This window comes from Ceratotherium simum, chromosome 32 (assembly GCF_057802395.1).
Source record: "Ceratotherium simum simum isolate JZ-2026a chromosome 32, ASM5780239v1, whole genome shotgun sequence".
NCBI lineage: Eukaryota > Metazoa > Chordata > Mammalia > Perissodactyla > Rhinocerotidae > Ceratotherium > Ceratotherium simum.
In genome coordinates, this window is record NC_141931.1 from 20,390,759 (window position 1) to 20,409,448 (window position 18,690).

The window sequence follows — 18,690 nt, forward strand, 5'->3', positions numbered from 1 at the left end:
TAGAAAACATCCCTTCATCTCTCTTCTTTCTGGGAAGGAAAAATTGTGGAGCAGATACAAAATTGCTCCAGCAAGAGGATCCAGAGAGAGAAATCACGAGTCACCCAGAGCCCCAGCTGCAGAGATGGCAGCTCCACGCAGACCCCCACGCCCCCAGTCCAGCTGAGGGTTTGGACCCTCTAGCAGAAGGTTTACACTGAAGTGGGGCGGACCTGGCCTGCCTGCCTCTGCTGGCTGCAGCCACTGTTACAGAGCGGCCAGCAAGACCACAAGTGTTCTTGGCAGCTGTCTGACTTGAAGAGCAAGCCGCCAGCCCCCGGCCAGGTGCCTGCTCGGCTCCCTCGCTCCCTGAGACACTTTCTCACCAGGACAGCCTGGAGCTCACACCTGAGGTCTCAGCAGCAGGCAATCTGCCTCTCCTGGTACCCACAGAAACCAAGGTGTGCGAGACCTTCCCCTCCCCAGCAGGAGGGGCCGACTCATGAAGCACTAGGTCTCTTAAAGTGCACACGAGCTGCTGTTAAATAGTTATTCCCAAAGAGCCCTGGCTGACTTACTAACTTTGTTTATCTTTGTTTCACACAGATAACACCAGGGTAGAGTGTTTCATTTTATCTTTTTCTTTTTTTAGCTTGATTTTTAGCTAAAGCAGGGTTTTAGTTATGAGTAAATACCTTTGTTTCCACGTAGAGCTGGTTGCTGGCCCTTTCTTCTTCATCCCCTTCCCGATCTTTCTTGGAGTCAGATGGCCTCCACCAGGAAAATCAGGGGACTTATTATGGTCCCACACCTCTGGACAGAGCTACCAGGCATAAGAGGACTGATAACTGCCAAGCACCCCTAAAAAAAAATAGAAAAACACAGATTTTGCCCAAAGTCTGCCCTCCGAAGTAGTAGAAACAACAACCTTACAGCAGTCAAAAGAGATCTTTGCCATTGCAGGTGAAATGGCTCATCATAATTTTTCCCCCAGATGTGCCAAATACTTAGACTAATTCTTTCTTTGAAGCATCCCATTGACAGAAGTCATGGCAGGTGTGACTGGCCTTGAAGTTTTTTTAAAGGAAAGCCTGGGGGCCGGCCCTGTGGCTTAGCGGTTAAGTGCGGGCGCTCTGCTACTGGCGGCCCGGGTTCGGATCCCGGACGCACACCGACGCACCGCTTCTCCGGCCGTGCTGAGGCCGAGTCCCACATACAGCAACTAGAAGGATGTGCAGCTATGCCATACAACTATCTACTGGGGCTTGGGGGAAAAAAAAAAAAATAAAGGAAAGCCTGGAGCACAGAGAGGTTAAGCTACCCATCACTGGACCACAGTGCTCATTACTGGAAAAACCAAAGGTAGATCCAGATGTGGTGAATCACTGGCTGGCTTCTCCATTCGAATACTAATCCTCATATATCCCCAGAGGCACACGCAGGAGGGAAGAAATTACATCAGGAGGCCGAGGATAAGAAAGGAAAGCACTTTCAGCTTCTCTTTCACGTTTCTACATTTGCCAAAGCTTTATGGTGCATCTTTCTGCAAGAAAAGCCAAAGTACACACAAGAAAATCATATAGAGAGAAGCCCCTCAGGGGGAGAAATAAAAGGAAATCGCGTCCAATGGGAGAAATAAACCAGCCTGTTTCTCTAGAGGCCTGTTAAGTACTCGTTGACCCTCTTTCTCTCCTTCCCCTGTAATGACACGTAAGGCAAAGGAAGCTAAGAGGTTTTTGATGGGTTCAAGAGAGGCCATCCATGAAAGGGTCAAGGCCTGGTGCTCTGGGCCTCTGTCACTGAATTAACCAAGGCAATTTAGAGCTCGTGTCTCTGACAGTGAGGAGTAGGCAGCCAAAGAACATCTTGATTTTCTTGGATCTGGCTGCGGAGAGAGATTAGCCATTGTTTTCTTTGCTGGGTATGTGGTCCTCTCAGAAGAAAACAGATGCCAGAGAGCGCTCTTTCAATGCAGGTAATGAAGGCTATACGCATATTCGCTGTATAAGTGAATTATCTGCCAGCATAGTTTGACTATTTTGGAGGGCCCAATTTGGTTCCCAGCGTAGCCCATTCCGTGTAATACTGAGCCATATTATAATAGGATACTTTCTTCCCAGGATGAATGTTTTGAGATTAGAAGTCAGCAGGAAAATGGTCAAAACTGACCCCGGTCAGAATTGCAGTGGACCCGGGAATCAACTGAATAAGAACCGGAACCAAGGAGCCCAAAGAGAACCAGTGAACAGCAACTTAATCTGAATCAACAAGAACCCTGTTAGGCTTATGCTTCCACTATGAAAAATCCAATTAACAGAAAACATTTTAAAAATGCCCAGGGCACCATATTAGCCATCTTTTAAAAAAAATTACACACACCAGTACTTTGGGCTGATAGGTGTTCAGAGTATTCAGGACCTTTATTTTTTACATGAAGAATAGTATTGGCATGTAAATGATGGAGGGGACAGTACATAATAATAGCTAGTATTTGTTGAGTGCTACCTATGTACTGGGCACCATTTTAAGCACTTTGTACGTATTAATTCATTAATACAGCAGCCCTATGAAAAACTGTTGTTAGTAGTAGTTTTCCAAAGATGAGAAAACTAAGACACAAAGAAACTAAATTGCCAAGGATACACAGCCAGGAAGTGGTAGACAGTATGGCTTTGAAAATCGTGCTTTTAATCAGTCGCATTCTATATTGTCTCCCATAAGTAGGAAATGTTTAAAACAAGTTACTTGATTTTTAAATTCCAAAGAGTAGCAGTGTGACCTTCCCTAGATTTATGGTTCTGACCTTCAACCCATGCAGAGGATGTAGGAATGCCCACACACGCACCCCTCCGCTTCCAGAAAAGAAAGCTGAGATGCAGTGGGCCTCACCAAGTCAGGACTAGAACTGAAGGCTTTTGACTTCCAAACCTGAGTTCTCACCCCGAAAAATGATGAACCAAAAAGATGGAGAATGAGCGATGGTCGTGAATATTGATTATCTGAGATAGAAGCATGAGACATATCTGAATAAGTTGACATGGTGCCTCCATAGGGTTTCAAAAGCCTGATTCACAAACTATGGATGATTTTAAGCTCCATCATGAAGCTAATTACTATATCGTGAATGCAATCTACTTTGTCTATGTCTCGTCTTCCCAACTAGTTGTAAGCTTCTTACAAATAGAAACATGCATTATGTCCTTCCTCTTCCTATTAGCCCATTCAAAGAGTAGACACCACTACTTGAATGGTTCTGTCTTCTTCTTCTTTTTTTTTTTTTTTTGGTGAGGAATATTGGCCCTGAGCTAATATCTATTTCCAGTTTTCCTCTTTTTGCTTGAGGAAGATTGTCACTGAGCTAACATCTGTGCCAATATTCCTCTATTTTGTATGTGGGATGCCTGCCACAGCACGGCTTGATGAGCAGTGTGTAGGTCCATGCCCGGGATCTGAACCCGTGAACCGTGGGTCCCCGAAGTGGAGTGCGTGAACTTAACCACTATGCCACTGGGCCGGCCCCGGTTCTCTCTTCTTTAAACATAAAGTAAAATATATTGAATGCCTATGCAACTGATATAAAAAACCTCTGACATATAGTGTCAACTCACTAAAAACATCCTTGCTTCTGTTGTTCCCTAAAATTGGTTCTCCCATAATAGCAGAACCTCATCAGGGTGCACCCAATCGAATTCTCTGAGCACACAGGCTTAGAGTTTTCTGTGGTGTGCTCCCATTTTAATTAAACTCCATCCAGTTGGGGTTCAGCCACTCCTTCTATTGTCCTGTAGCCCTGAAGATGTGTGGCAACTCATTTTTATTTGCTGAAGGTATAAATACACGTAGAGATAGTGAGTGACAGCCCTGCTTCTAGAAAATGAACAGAGCAGAAATGAAATAAGGAAGTGTGTTTTTTAGTTTGTATGTTTCATTCTGAGCTTGGAGATTATTCCTGGCCTTGAGTCTAATTCTTCTGATAAAAGAACTCTTTGTTGGTGTTTAGAAGGCATGCAGCATCATTTAGACTGCCAGGAGCCTTTGAAGAAGTGATAACTTACTTAACCATCAGCTTGAGACAACTTTGTTCTCAGTCATCGTCGGCTCTTCCTGGTGTGTTAGAAAGAGCAGAGGACAGAAGTCACAAGAGTGGTCCTGACATCAGTTACTTATTTGACCTCTGCCGGTCCCATACCCTCTCTCTGCTGGGCTGGCTTTATCTGCGGAAGGAGGAGGCTGGACCAGATGGTGCTGGAATTTGGTATAATAGCCCCTCCAGAAGAAGCAGGAAGTTACTCAGAGAGAGGTCATTAAGAGGCTTGGTGACTCAGCCTCGGGGACAGGAGGAAGACAAGGCTCCTTAAAGTCCTGGTCAAGAATCACAGCCACTGGAGTGAGCTTCCTCTCAAGGCTTTATTTCCTCGTCATTCCCAGGGCGCACCCACCATTGCATGTGCCATCCCAGCTCTCAGTAAACACTTGCTGGGGAGGAAGTCGCATGGAGTCAAGGCCCCTTCAGTCTGTCCCCGCTGGGCCCAGAAAGAACAGGGCGGGGGGGACATTAGCCCTTTTCTGCCCTGACCATCAGCTGAACACAGGATGTGGGAATCCAGCAGACGAGCTAATAGGATCCAGTAACCAGGTCCAACTCATTAAGTGTTTATAGTGCATTCAGGGCTCAGAGGCGGTATTTATTAGCCACTCTTGTTGGCTCTCAATGGATAAATGTTTCCCATCTCCTGTTTTATGCATCAGGACATTGAGGCCCAGAAAGGGGAAGTGGAGGACTCGTGATCACTTGGAAATCGAAAGTTTGGGTCAGAAACTGTGAATCCACATCTAGTGCCATCATCAACGATGGTGACAGACCCCATCTCAATGAAACCACTTCCGGACGGTTTCTCTGAGTTTTTGTTTTCAGGGCAAGCCCAAATTATTAAGGCTGTTCTAAATCATGATTCTTGCTGTTTGTTGGTCATTTTTGAAAGCTACTGAACACTGAGGCATCGCTGTATAGAAAACCAGAGGAATCCAGGTCTCTAAGAGAAAGAAATAATAGTTATCATTTGCAGCATACAAGGAAAGGAAAGCCATTAGATAGGACTAAAAAGATTTGGTTTTATACTTCCCACTTACAGTCACATTGTTGCTCATTTGTAAAAATCATTCCACTCGTCAAGTTAACCAGCCATTAGTGAGTAAGAGCTGTTCCCATTAATTGGTGGAACCATGTGGAAAGGAACATAGTTGGAGGTTAGAGTAATGGGCCAGGTGCCCTTGACTCCTGTTTCTGGTTCCTTCACTGACTTGCTGTGTGGCCTTAGGCAGTTTCCCCTAATTTCTCTGGGCCTCGTTTTCCCCAAGAAGGAAATTTCCCACTCACTCTTCTCGGGGGATGCTAAAAGATCAAAGAAGAGAGGTTTGCAGAGCTTTTTCAAGATGCCCAGATGAAGTATATTAGCAAGCCTTTGATTTAATAGGTATTAATTAATCCTTTGATTATTGATAGACTCATGTATTTTAGCTTTTAATTAGCTCCCTGGGCATGACTGGCAGTAGGAGTTACACAAAATCCTAAGGGAACTGGCCCAGTCATAATGGTCACTGTGTGTGTCTGATGTGTCTTTATGTGGAGTCCCAAAGCGGGTGCCTTCTTTACTGATGACAGGGTTATGATGGCCACACCAAGCCAGGGCAGCTCTCCTGAAGTGACACAGAGGGTCAGAGGCTGCCCCCATACCAGCACAGTCAGAGCCCAGTGGACCCTGTTGACAAAGGAGAGGCAAGGGGCCGGCCCGGTGGCGTAGCGGTTAAGTTTGCGTGCTCTGCTTCGGCAGCCCGGGGTTCACAGGTTCGAATCCCGGGTGTGGACCTACACACCGCTTATCAAAGCCATGCTGTGGTGGCATCCCATATAAAGTAGAGGAAGATGGGCATGGATGTTAGCTCAGGGCCAATCTTGCTCAGCAAAAATAAAAGAGGAGGATTGGGATCAGATGTTAGCTCAGGGCTGATCTTCCTCACACACACAAAATAAATAAATAAATAAAATTTTCTTAAAAAAAGGGCAGGGAGGCAAGGTTAAGTGTCTTCTGATGGTTTGCTTGTTTTTACTCTGCCAGCCTCAGAGTGGAGGGTGTAGCAGGCAGGGCCTCCGAGCTGTGGGGCACAGGGGCCTGCGGGCAGAAATGGTGCATGAGGGTATCCAGCTCCTTCATACCCTGCTCCCCAGTCCCCCCATTCCCCCTAAGTGAGGAGGAAAGGACCAGGCCAGGGTTCTCTCATGAGCACCTCCTGCTAATGTCCCAGTGCAACCGTGTCCTGAAACTGTCCGTTCATTCACCTCACTCCCACCCTCCATTCCCAGTCTGTCATTTGCCATAGGAAAAAAAAAAATCTGCTTAGAGCAGACATGAGGGAAAGCCACTGCTCTGCCCCTGTTAGCAAATGTCTGCAGACAGTACATCATCCTTGGGAGATGCTGGGAGCTGGGCCACCAGGCTTCAGTGCCCACCACAGGAGTCTGGGCAGCAGTGGGGGTGGCGGTGGTGGACGTAGGGGCCACAGCAGAGCCCAGATGGTGGGCAGACTCGAGGCTCTCCACACCACACAGCGTGGGGTCGGGGACCACTTCAAGGAAGGCTCAGCTTGCGTCTACTTTGCAAGGAGTTGAGGAGGCAGCAGTTGCCAGGGAACCAACCCCTCTGAGCGTTTGGCTCTGGGCTTCTTCACCAGGCGAGAGGGGGCCCCAAACGGAAGGCCCAGGTGAGGTCTTCGCAAACATGCCCGCACCGGGTTTGCTTTCTTTCTTCCTGACCGAGAGGAGAAAGCTCCCGGGGCGGGGGGTCTGCCTGTCAGGTGCCCAGCCCAGGACAGCGCCTGTAGCCTGAGCACCAGCCGGGACCGAAGCCTGGGACCCGTGACATAATTTGCAAGGCCTGGTGCAAAATGAAAATGCAGGGCCCATTGATCCCGACTTACTGAGAAATTCAAGATGGAGATAGCAGAGCATTTAACGAAGCGCGGGGCCCTCAGATCACACACCCATGAAGCCGATCCTGGCCAAGGTGAGTGCAGCACACGGCTGAGGGTCCCCCTCAGGGAACAGCCATCTACCAGCCACCCCTTTCTTCGGATGGGGAAGAAAGGGAAGAGAGAGAGAGGGCGGGGGAATAATTCTGTACACTTCCTTAAAGCTTTCCAGCATGCAAGTAATCATACTGTATCTTCTTCAACCCCAACGTCAGGGCTTGAATTAGGAAATTTAAGAAAAGGATAATTCTGGGTGTTCTGGAGTTATCCTCTTTTATCTGCCAGGATTTGGGAGAAGCAGGAACAATTAGGAGTCACACTAACATCTAAGCTCATGGAGCACTTACTTTGTGTCAGTACTGGGTGGAGGATCTGTTGCTTCTGCCTTAGGGGGGCATTACTCCCATTTTCCAGATGGGAAAACTGAGGCCTAAGGAAATGCTGTCACTTGCCTAAGGTCAGACAACTTGGATGTAGGGGAGCCTGGATTCAAACAGATGCAGTCAGATTCTGAGCGTGTGCGCCTGGCCACTTAGTTCTGTGTACTCCCAATCGTCAGGTCAGTGCCAGGGATGTGTTAGTTCTGGTGCTTTTGTGTCTGTGGCTAAGTTCAGGGGACTGTCCATAAATATCTAACAGTGGGGGGTCAGAGAGAACTTTGGGTGTCTCATTGAGGGATTTAGCATAGCAGAGCATCAGATAGGAGCGTGGGACTCAGACCTGTGACGAGTCATAGACTCAACCCAGGTGGCATTTCATCTGTGACCTGACACAAAGTGTCTGAGCCAGCGGAGGGCTTTGGGTCACTCGCTTTCCCTGAAATGTCTCTCCACTCACTCGCAACCGACCCTAAAGGAGAAAGAAGCCCAGTTTTCCTTGGGCTTCAGAGTGAAATGTACCTTGAGCTGTGGACAAAGATGTGGCCGTGTAATAAGAGAATCGATATCCTCCTTCTTATTATGCAGACAAAATCATTGTAAAGTTCTGCAGGGCAGGTTGTGAAGAGAAAAGAATGCAGCCATTCTAGAAGCAGCTTTTATTCCAGCCCAGTTTGACGAAGGGGTGGAGTCCTTTGGCCAAGCCCTGACTAGCAGTGTCCTGGGCCTGCGAGGGCGGGGTTAATGGGACACAGGGAAATGGCTGTCCCGTCTCTAAGGAGGAGAAAACGTGAGCAGGTCAAAGACGGTCAGAAGCCCCAGATGAGAGGACTCTGGGTCTAGGATGAGACCCTAAAAAGCATATGCCTCAATGCAGTGGGCAAAGAAAGGGAGGGCCCCAGGGAGGAATCAGCTGCTCCCAGGATGAAGGAGAACAGGATTCCTGCTTTTCCCTTCTTGGGGCCAATTAAGCTCAAATTCTAAGTATATAGAAGGGGCTGCAGTATGCATCAAATATAAATATATAAATATAAATATGTGCATGCATAACTTTAAGCTGTTTTGACATTTCCCAGAGGGTTAAGTAACTGTCTTTTTCATCCGATGAAAGGAACCCCCCTCCCAGAGCAATGCTGCAGCCCTAATTACTCCCAAACATTGCAGCCAGGCTCTCAGTTAACGGGTTCGCTGGTCCGAAGGAGGAATGCCCACCAGGGCCCGAGGGGCCCATCGGGCAGCGGGAGGAACTTTTTACCATCCACTTTTCAGAACTGCCTTATTCCACTTCTCGCACTCCCTGATGGCAGCTGGACTCTGGCTGCAGCGTCCGCCGGCAGCGAGACTGGATTTTCTTTGTGCTGCAGAAGGAAGCAGGGGCTTGACAGCCTCATATTGTTATCTTGAGTTGCCTGCCCTGAAAGAAAGTCACAGCAGCCCCCGCCCTGCGCGGGGAAGCTTCCCCAGCCATCCGGACTGGCCAGGGCGAGTCAGAGCTCTTACACATTAGTGGGCAGGAAGTGAAGTCCCGATGGGAGGCTGGGAATTTGACCGCCTTCCCATTTCAGCACCGGAGGGAGGAAGCTCGGTTCAGCACTAGCGCAGATGGCTACTGCTCCCTCCTAAGCGTGCCTCTCTCTCCGCCTCGGCCCCCTCCCGCCAGCCCGCCCTCCTCCTCTGCCGCCGCTCTCTCCCCTCCCCTCCTCTCCTTGGAGGGAAAAGTCTGCAGAGTTGGGAACTGTCCTGGAGAACCCAACAAAGGCAGAGGGGAACAACTTGAAAAGAACTTGTTTTGTTCCCTTTAAGAAACCTGCAGGAAAATCCACACCCACGTTGCCCGGTTTCGAACTGGAGAGCTGCGTGTGCGTGCGTGCGTGTGTGTGTGTGTGTGTGTGTGTGTCAAGCAAGTGGAAGAGGCGGAGGCGCAAACAACTCTACGGGCTCTGCTGTGATAAGGAAACTGCCAGCTGTAGAAGTTAAGCAGCAAAGAGAGGACCACAGCCGTGAACCGACCACTCTTGAGTTTCAACTGCATTGTTTTCTGTGCAGATATTCCAATGGAGACAGTTGGAAAACCTGTATTTCAGAGAAAAGAAGTTTTCCGTGGAAGTTCATGACCCACGCAGGTAAGCTGGAAAAGTCCTTTTCTTCTGGAAGTGCATGGCCGGCCTGGCCTATTATTTATATTACTATTTTTGTGCTGTTATTCTTCACGGTCTTTCGGAGGGGAGAGGGGCTGAGGATGGTTGATCATGGAGAAGAGTTCAAATCAGACGGTAAAGCTTTGTTTTCTACTAAGTATGTTGATAAATGCGGGGGGTTCAAGTGTGTATATGAAATTAGCGATTCCATGACCATCTCATCTGGCTACACGTGTTCGTATGTGTGGCGTTGTCTTTACATGCCGGGGCATTTTAGGGAAGATTTGTAGCATTTCGTAACCAACACCAAATTCAACTGGGCAGGGGTCTGAGTTCTTCTAGCAAGTTTTTCCCAGAGAAGAGTCTGAAGGATGGCTTGTCAGAGCTTCTGGGAATGTTTCAGGCGGGACAGTCAGCACCAAGAGGGTTCTACAGCTGAGGCAGTTGTGCTAAATTAATTCCGTGAACTGGAATTTTCAGGTGTTAGCACTGGGGGTGGATAGGAAAGAAATCCGATTCTTTTTCTCTCCACCTCGCATTGTTTCCCAGGGAACGCTCATGTAAAAAATCAATGCCTTCTAAGTTAGATGCCAAACAATAGGGTCTCGGTTTGGAATGCAGCGAGCCCTGCGTGGAAGGTTCTCAGGGCGGTGTGTACCCGCTGCTTTTCCTCTCTTTGTCTGCTGGTAGTCCCAGAGTTACAGGCAGGCCAGAAACAGCAGCAAAATTTCCTAAAAACAGGCCTGACACCTAAGGATCAAGGGCTTTCGATGGGTCCAAAAACGAGTTTACAAGAAGGTTGCCCTAGGAAGACAGTGAAACGATGAGACTCTATAGAGAAGCAAACGTAGCTTTTATACGTCAGAGATACCCCAGTCCTAGCCTGAGAAGGAGGAGTTGGCACCAGCTCTCCTCACACATGGCTTCTGAGCACTCAAAACAAGCTACTGTCCCGCCCATGGAGCTCTTGGTGCCCCCCCAGTCAGAGGGCTAGGCTTGTGCAGTAGTCTCTTCCTGCAGCCAGCGATAACCCACTGGGGCTGCTTGGCCCGCCGTGTAATCTGCGTGGAACAGCCACTCCCATGGAGGGGAAGAGCTTGCCCCACGCCCACAGTTACTACACGATGAGCAAGTAGAGAACATTTTAGGGGTTCCTGGTCTCCGCCATCAGCTGAAGATGGCAGCATTAGCAGATTAACAACCCGTCCAACATTTCTCAGGGTCCTGCGAAGGGTCTTAGACCCCAGAGACCCTGCCTCTGCAGAGCAGGAATCCATTTGTGCAGGCCAAGTGTGGAAGAGAGAGATGCTGAGAATAATATTCCAGCCAAGAAGGGACAGTTACAGATTCTGAGAAGTGTGAGAGGAGGAAAAACTTACGTGTGAAAAGAGCGAGATGAATGTTGCCACAAAGGGTCAGAGGCAGAAAGGGGATGCTTGACAGAATGGAAACTGGAGATTGGATAATCTGAGGGGCTGGAGCATAAGAGCTAGACAGACTCTCCATGCCCGTGCTCTGTTGGGAACTGTGCTAACGCAGAGAGGCACCTTGGACAAATCCTAGAATGGTTGTATGTGTGTGTGCTCTCTGGGTCTGTTGCCCTATTTGTGATGTAATACTGAATTCCCTTTCCTTTCCCAAGGCCCAGGGATATAGGAAAGGGTCCAAACCTCACATGTTACTATTACATGGGCTTTTAGCCTATTAAATGAAAGAGATCAATCTCTTATTTGTTGAGTAGCTTCTATGTTCGGGCACTGAGACAAGGCCCACTGCCCTTAAAGAACTTCTAGCACAGTTGGGGAGACAGGCAGAAGAAGGGATGTGATCTTTACTGAGTGTTTACATGTGCAGACATTGCTCTAAACACTTGGGTCCTCACTGTAACCCCAGGAAATAGGTACTACTGGTATTCCTGTTCTCCAGGTGAGAAACTAGGGCACCAAGAAACAGAGTAACCTGCTCTAGGTTACAATTGGCTAGTAAGTGGTAGAGGCAGGATTCGAACCCAGGGAGTCTGGCTCCAAAGCTCCCACACCTTACCACTATGCCATACACAAGGCAGCAGGGACCAAGTGCCAGATGGCAGAGGCCATAAATGCTGATGGTCGCCAGAAGCCAGGCTGGTCAGGAGAGGCTTCCTGAGAAGGAGATCTGAGCTGACCCTCCCAGGCTGAGTAGGATTCAAAGCTCAAGGTGGGCCCTCAGGGGGATAAAGATGTCTGTCAGGTGGGCGGAAGAGAGCAGAGTAGCCTGGAGGAGCCCCAGGCAGCCTGAGCACAGAGCAGGATCATGTCCCCTCGAGGAAAATAGCCCTCTGTTAGCCACGAGGCAAGCAGGGAGGGGTCTTCTCTGATGTCAGAGGTGGAAACTCAAGTTGACATCCGCTTTAAAGACAACTTTTCCAAATGCACGCCAAGGGAAGCAAAGAGAATTGTTTCAGATTAGCTACTTAGATCAGTGGCAGAGCCAAAGATATAAGTCCAGACTTCCGCCTCACACTGCAGTAAGTGCTCCTTAAATTGGATGTGTCATCCTGTTGTTGCCTTGTTTATTTGGAGCAGGGAAGATGAATCTAGTTGACTGTGTGTTGGGGTGGTTCAGGGGTTGGCCCCGCCCCCAAACCAAGAAAGGCATCAGAACCAAAGTAATCAGATGGCAAGTGCAGGAGAGAATCGTGTCCTGAAGATGTCATCCATGGGACATGGCGAGGACAGGGAATCACTCAGGGCACTTAGAGTGCTTCCTGAGTCAATGGGCACAGGTTGGATCACAGAAGATGCTATGGGATTTGTTCTCCTGTGCATGCATCCTAACTTGATACTCAGTGTTGTTTCTGCACTTCTCTAGGTTTGGCAAATACTGGGTTTCTAAGGTTTAGGCAAAATAGAAGAGTCATTGGAGTGGGAAGAGCCTGAAGGGAAAGATGCGGAGAAGAGATAAATTAATAATGAGGCAGGAGAAAAAAATCTCAGAGTATCTGATTTAGGAGCTCCTGTGGGTTGTCTGGAAACACCCAGACCTGACGAGCCTCTTGACTCTTTCTCACTCACCTTACTGGAAAAATACTAGCACCTAGCCTGGTACACTACTTTCACTAAAAAACACTTCAGGGTACTTTTCCTTTCCAATTCGGCCTTTCTGGGAGAAAAAATGGTATTTACTCCCGGGAGCAGCCATTGCTATGGAAGCCGAAGTGGCAGTTCAGATCACAGCTTCTTGTTAAATCTACAGAGACCTGGGCCGGCCCCGTGGCTTAGCGGTTAAGTGCGCGCCCTCCACTACTGGCGGCCCGGGTTCAGATCCTGGGCACGCACCAACACACCGCTTCTCCGGCCATGCTGAGGCCGCGTCCCACATACAGCAACTAGAAGGATGTGCAGCTATGACGTGCAACTATCTACTGGAGCTTTGGGGAGAAAAAGGGGGGAAAAAAAAAGGAGGAGGATTGGCAATAGATGTTAGCTCAGGGCCTGTCTTCCTCAGGAAAAAAAAAACAACCTTCAAATCTACAGAGACCTGTGGAGGTGTCTCCCTCACTCCCGCTGGCTCTTCTTCTGTTATTTTCCACTGTGCGCTCTTCTGTGAGCTGGCATTTTCTCTTGACTGAAGGGAGGGATACCCTGCCTCGAATCAGTAGCATTAAGTAACCATCAGATTTGAATTTCTCCTTAAAAGAGGGTTTGAAGAAGACCTACTGTTAAATCTGCAGCCCCCAAGGGAAGATGATGGGAGCGGCTTTAAATTTTCATCAGGGGAAAATATGCCATGAAAAAAAAGTGAGGATCACAAGTCCTGACTACCCAGTGTCTTCCAAATTAGATATCTTAATCTGGAGAACACACATTTTTCTTCTGATGTTCCCATCAGTTACCCCAGAGGCCACCCCGCTGTCCCATCACCTCACCCTATACACGTGCGTGTAAACACATGTTCTCTGATTTCACTTGCAAAATAATCCACCTGTCCTATAAATATACCTCACTGAGAACATGATCACATAACCCTTTTTTCCCCCAATTCCATTAATGTGGAGAATTATGTTGGGACCAGTGTTTCCTCTTTCATTTTTGAAGTCTGATCGCCTCTCTCTGCTCCATACTTATGTGTAACCATATCTCCTCCATAAATGTATCTGATGAGGTGGGGTAGTGTGGAGGGATTGGCTGGGCTCATTTCTTTCTGCCTTCCCTCTCCTGATTCTTTATACCCTGCCTGCTCTCTGAATGTATTTGAAATTGATAACCAACTCTTTCAAGGAACATTGAGTTAGAGTAATATAAGAAGTCCTGATTCTCTCAGCCGCTGTGGCCTATAGCAGTTAGAAGAGAATTTATTCATCCTTCACCATAGGCAGCATTGCCTGCTTAACGAAGGACATTATCCAAGGCTTTTCCTGTCTCTGAAGTTTGTCTTGGCCCAACGTCAGGAGCTGAAGATCAGAAAGAACCATCCAGTGACCTAAAATGACCCATTTTATCCCAGACAAGGCAGAGGCCTGGCCAAATCCTGAACCCTAAGAAGCCAGTAACTCAAAAGATTAGCATTATTCACAATAGCCAAGATATGGAAACAACCTCGCTGTTCTGTTAACAAATGAATGGATAAAGGAATTGTAGTGTATTTATACAATGGAATATTATTCAGCCTTAGAAAAGAAGGAGATCCTGCCAGTTGCAACAACATGGATGAACCTGGAGGATATCATGCTACATGACATAAACCAGACACACTCAAAAAAACCTGTATCATCTTACTTATATGTGGAATCCATAAAACTCAAACATGTAGAAGCAGAGAATAGAATAGAATAGAATAGAATAGATCAAAACCAGGAGAGGAGGTGGGGGAAATGGGGAGATGTTGGTTAAAGGTACTAAGCTACAGTTATGAAGGATGAATAAGTCTAGAGATCTAATGGACAGCATGGTGACTGTAGTTAATAATGCTGTATCCAATATTGCAAATTGGCTAAGAGAACAGATTTCAGGTGTTCTCATGACATAAAAGATGGTAACTATGTGGGGAGAGGATATGTTCATTAGCTTGACTGTAGTAATCATTTCACTATGTATATGTATATCAAATCATCATGTTGTACACCTTAAATAGATACAGTTTTTATTAAAAAAATAAAATAAAAGGAGAGCCTTTGCCAACCAGTTTCCCTAAGCACGTACTCACGCGTGTATGTGTGTGTCAGCACTCATCTGTCACCTTTCTGCCAGGACTTTTAGGACCACTGGGTTCTCAATAAAAGCTGTTGCTCATCAGTGGATTCCCTCATTATAAACATGGTTGAACCTCCTGCCTCTTGCTTTCCCAGGGCTTCAGTGACAAGGAGGACGTTCGGACACAGCGGCATTGCGGTGCACACGTGGTACGCGTGTCCAGCATTAATCAAGTCCATTTGGGCTATGGCAATTAGCCAACACCAGTTCTATCTGGACCGAAAGCAGAGTAAGGTAAGTCCCTTTCCTGAGATTGGGAGGGACTCTGCTGTAACAGACCTGTCACCAAGCCTGAGGGCAGACGAGGGCTGTCTGGATCTTGTAGTTTAAGGATTGGGAACTGGATGGGTGGGGAGGCCCTGCACCCTTGCCCTGAGATGTGCGCAGGTACACGCTTGCCTTTTAGGGCTGTAAGAGGGAGGAATGAGAGGAGTTCTTCAAGAGGGCACATTGATTGCAGCTTGGCCAAGGGGCTCTGGTCCAACCACAGTCAGAGCCACTCAGGCCTTTCCCTGCAGCCAGGTAGGGCCCTCTTGAGGAATTCCGACCATGGTTTTGAACCTCAGGAACCTCTCCTGGGAGCAAGCAGTCAAGCCCTTTTGGTGTTCAAACAGTGGCATATTGTTTTCTTTTTGAGGAAAAAAAGTAACCGTTCTCAACTAATAGATACCACCTAGGATAATTGCTGTGAAAACCCTCCAGGCTTTTCCAACTGCCAACTCCATTTTTTTAAAAATGCAAAACTGGAAACATGGGGAAAAAAAAGCCAACAACCCTGTTTCCCTAAGGTTTCCTGGAGCCTTGGGCCTTGGTAAACAGTCATCTTCTAGCGGGGAGTTGACCCAGCCCCCATCCAGATGCACGGTGCCTTTTCTGGTGGGTGGGAGAATGACGTCTCCTTGGTTCACACACAGGTTGTATCAACACCCTGCCCCCTCTTCCTCCAGCCTTGTCTGCTGTGCTCCCCATGTCTTCCCCCCACAGGCCACTCCCATTCATTACGCCTCAGGTGAAGAGCCATATCAAGATGGGCCCTGCACCTTTCTCAGGATCCTGCTGGCTTGGGGGGTGGAATGCAGAGCTACTGAGTGAGACCGACCTTGGCCCCTGGCCTGGTGGGAACCACCACCCATGGGAGGTTTGCCCCATTGTGTGAGTTCTCAAGAGGGAGGAGGTGGCAGGACCTTGGGCTCCCGGGGTTCAAGATTCATTGGATCAGTGCCCTCTGGGGTTCTTGCGGCTTCCTCTTTTGCCTTGTTTTCCTTCTGGGTGGAGTTCTTCTTTCCCTGGCTTGGGGAGAGGCGTGAGGGAGAGAGCTGGGGTCCAGTGGGAGGTAAGACAAAGACAGTAAGAAGATAGGAAGAAAGGAAACAATCCCTCAAGTCGTAATTCAGTTTCAAATCAGGGCCTTTCCCATGTGGCAGTCACTTTCTCCCTCGTAATGCATTTTCTCCTCTACTAAATCTTTCTGATCCCATTTTTGGTCATTTTCTGCGGTGAATGGGCACAGGGTAGAATATTTTTGTGATTAGGAAGAATGAGAGTATTCTGCAGCTCTCCTGGTGATGATGGGCATTGGCACAGGAATTTGAGGCCAGATTAGATCAAAAGAAACTGGGCCAGTGTGTGTTGACTCATGCTTTAGATTGAGACAGTGGGTGGGTGTCAGCATTTCCCCTCCAGGGGCAAGAATTGGAGGTCAAAGCCTTGGAACATGGCTTCCACCCTCTCTATTGTTCTGGTGATAGGTGGTGAGGGGTAAACAGTTTGGCAACCCTCCTGAACCCCACTGCCAATTCACTGTGGGCAGACCCCACACACACTGATACCACAGTTTTGAAAGGGGAAAAGAAAAAGCGTGTTTCACCCTAAGGATAGTACATTGGCTGTTTGAGGTCCTCTCCCCTATGCTGGTTTTTTGCATAGAGAGTGGGTAACTCAGGAGGCCTGTTCTTGGGTCTTTTCATCCCCATTCTTGAAGATGGTCTTTCTTTGCAGTTGGAGAAGCCTTATTCACCAGGCTTACAGGTCAGGCCACTGGTGCAACAAGTAATTATCAAGGATCACTTATTAACAAGAAGTGTCTTTTAAGAGGCCAAACCAAATGCCATAGCAATGGGGATATTTCAGCCATCCTCAGTAACCCCTGGGGGACTGAAGGAAGTGCACGTGCTCCCGGGAGCAGGAGCTCTGAATGCTCACAGGTGCTCCAGAGCCCTCACATTTCTTGTAGGAACCAAGTCCTCAACCTACAGTGATAGGTGAGGAATAGGTTCCCACATATGAAGTCCATGGACTCTGTTTTCCAGTTCTGTGTCCCTGGGCAAGTCCTTCATGGCTGGTGCTTTGCTTTCCCCAGTTAGAGAACAAGAAAGGAAATCCCTGACCGAAATCATTGATTGGTCTAATGACACAATGTTTGTGAAACTGCTTCAGGAGATATGGGCTATCTTCCATCATTATCATTATTAATCCAACATACTGTTCCCTGGCCGACACTTGTGTAGTTTAAATTTTCTAAAAGTTCCCCAAATTAAGTCAGAGATGATAACATTCGCCTTAGGAATTACGTGACAACACGTTTGGTTTTGGAATGTCGTTGTTTATACAACAGTGAGGTGATCTCTCTCCAGTGCACAGAATGGCCTCTGCGTGAGTGATGGCTAACAGGCCTGCGACGAAGAGCTTCCAAATATTTCTGAACAGCCAGCGTTGGCTGGCATGCCGGCCGTTGCTTCACACTCTACTGTATCAGGCTGTGCCAACCATTCCTTTCTCTGAAGTGCTTCAGCGAAGCCCAGGCCTCCCAAGTGATGTTTATCAACCCCAGAAATAAGTGCAGTCTAGTGGTCTGAGTCAGCAGAGGTGGGCAGCCAAGAAGTCTCATGTGATTCCCCGGCGCTCAGTTACTTTCTTCTTTCAGGGTCATTGTATCTCTCTCTCCCTCTGACACACACGCACTCCTTTCTTCACCAAAGACACCAAAGACAGAGCAGAAAGAGGCCGTGTTGGTTGGTTTCCTGTGGCTCATTCAGAAGGAGAGGCTGTGCAGGCACCAGTTCCAATTGGTAACTTATTTATGCTGACCCCAAAGATCAGAATTGTTGTCAGCTGGATCCCGGCAGCCTTTGTAGCCCAGAGCCAAGGAACGTCTTGTAGACATTGAGGAAAATATTTGAAAGCTCAAATTATTTAGAATAAACATTAGACACTTCTCCTCTGAACTCAGAGTGAGGACTAATCCAGTTGGCCTCCAGTCCAAACATCCTTCCTTCTTCTTAATCTTTTTTTTTCTTGATCCAGTCTGCTGTTATTCATTCTGTTCTTCATTCCATCATGCAGTCAAAGCACGGTAGGGGACAATTAAACCTTGCTCACGGAATATCAGTGATAAAATTTGGTATGGCAAGACCCTTGGAGCAAAATGTTCAGAATTTTGGAGGCTCCTTCGAGTTGGCCCAAGGAGAGAATCTCCCCGTCATTACTCATTTCCTCTTAGAGCTCTCTCCACTGGGTCCGTTCAGTCATTGTGATATTCCCATTCTAGAAAGAAGCCAGTAATTTCCTAAAGCTTCTAAGAATCGAGTCTCCCTTGGGATGGATATCTGTTCCACACTTTGTTTTCTGCCTCTGAGAGTGATGTGCGGCAGAAGTGGAAGTGGTGTGTAGGGGACAGGTCTTCCATGTGATTAATGAGGTCCCCAAAATATCAGGTTGAGTCATCAATCTACCCTCATTTAGCAAATTACTGCCGGGCCCTCATTTATATCCTTTTTCTATTCCAATTCCAATGGCCTTTACGTACGTTATCTAATTTAGTCTTTATCACAACTCTGTGACGTAGGTTTTAAGATCCCTGTTTTACAAACGGGGGTCTGAGGATCAGCGAGGCTGAGGATCAAGGGCAAATAGTGATTAAGTGGGAAGAGCCAAGATTCC

At 47.7% G+C, this 18,690-nt stretch overlaps 1 protein-coding gene across 4 annotated transcripts in view; it reads left to right on the plus strand.

Annotated features, from left to right (window-relative positions):
- The window catches only part of FRMD4A (FERM domain containing 4A), a 284,467-nt gene that overhangs the window by 206,000 nt on the left and 59,777 nt on the right, over positions 1-18,690 (plus strand). For all 4 annotated transcript variants that reach the window (XM_087420815.1, XM_004425353.3, XM_087420814.1 and 1 more), the window contains exons 12-13: positions 9,429-9,505; positions 14,847-14,985. In XM_087420815.1, the coding sequence (XP_087276941.1) occupies positions 9,429-9,505; positions 14,847-14,985 (216 nt within the window). The remainder of the gene's footprint in view (positions 1-9,428; positions 9,506-14,846; positions 14,986-18,690) is intronic.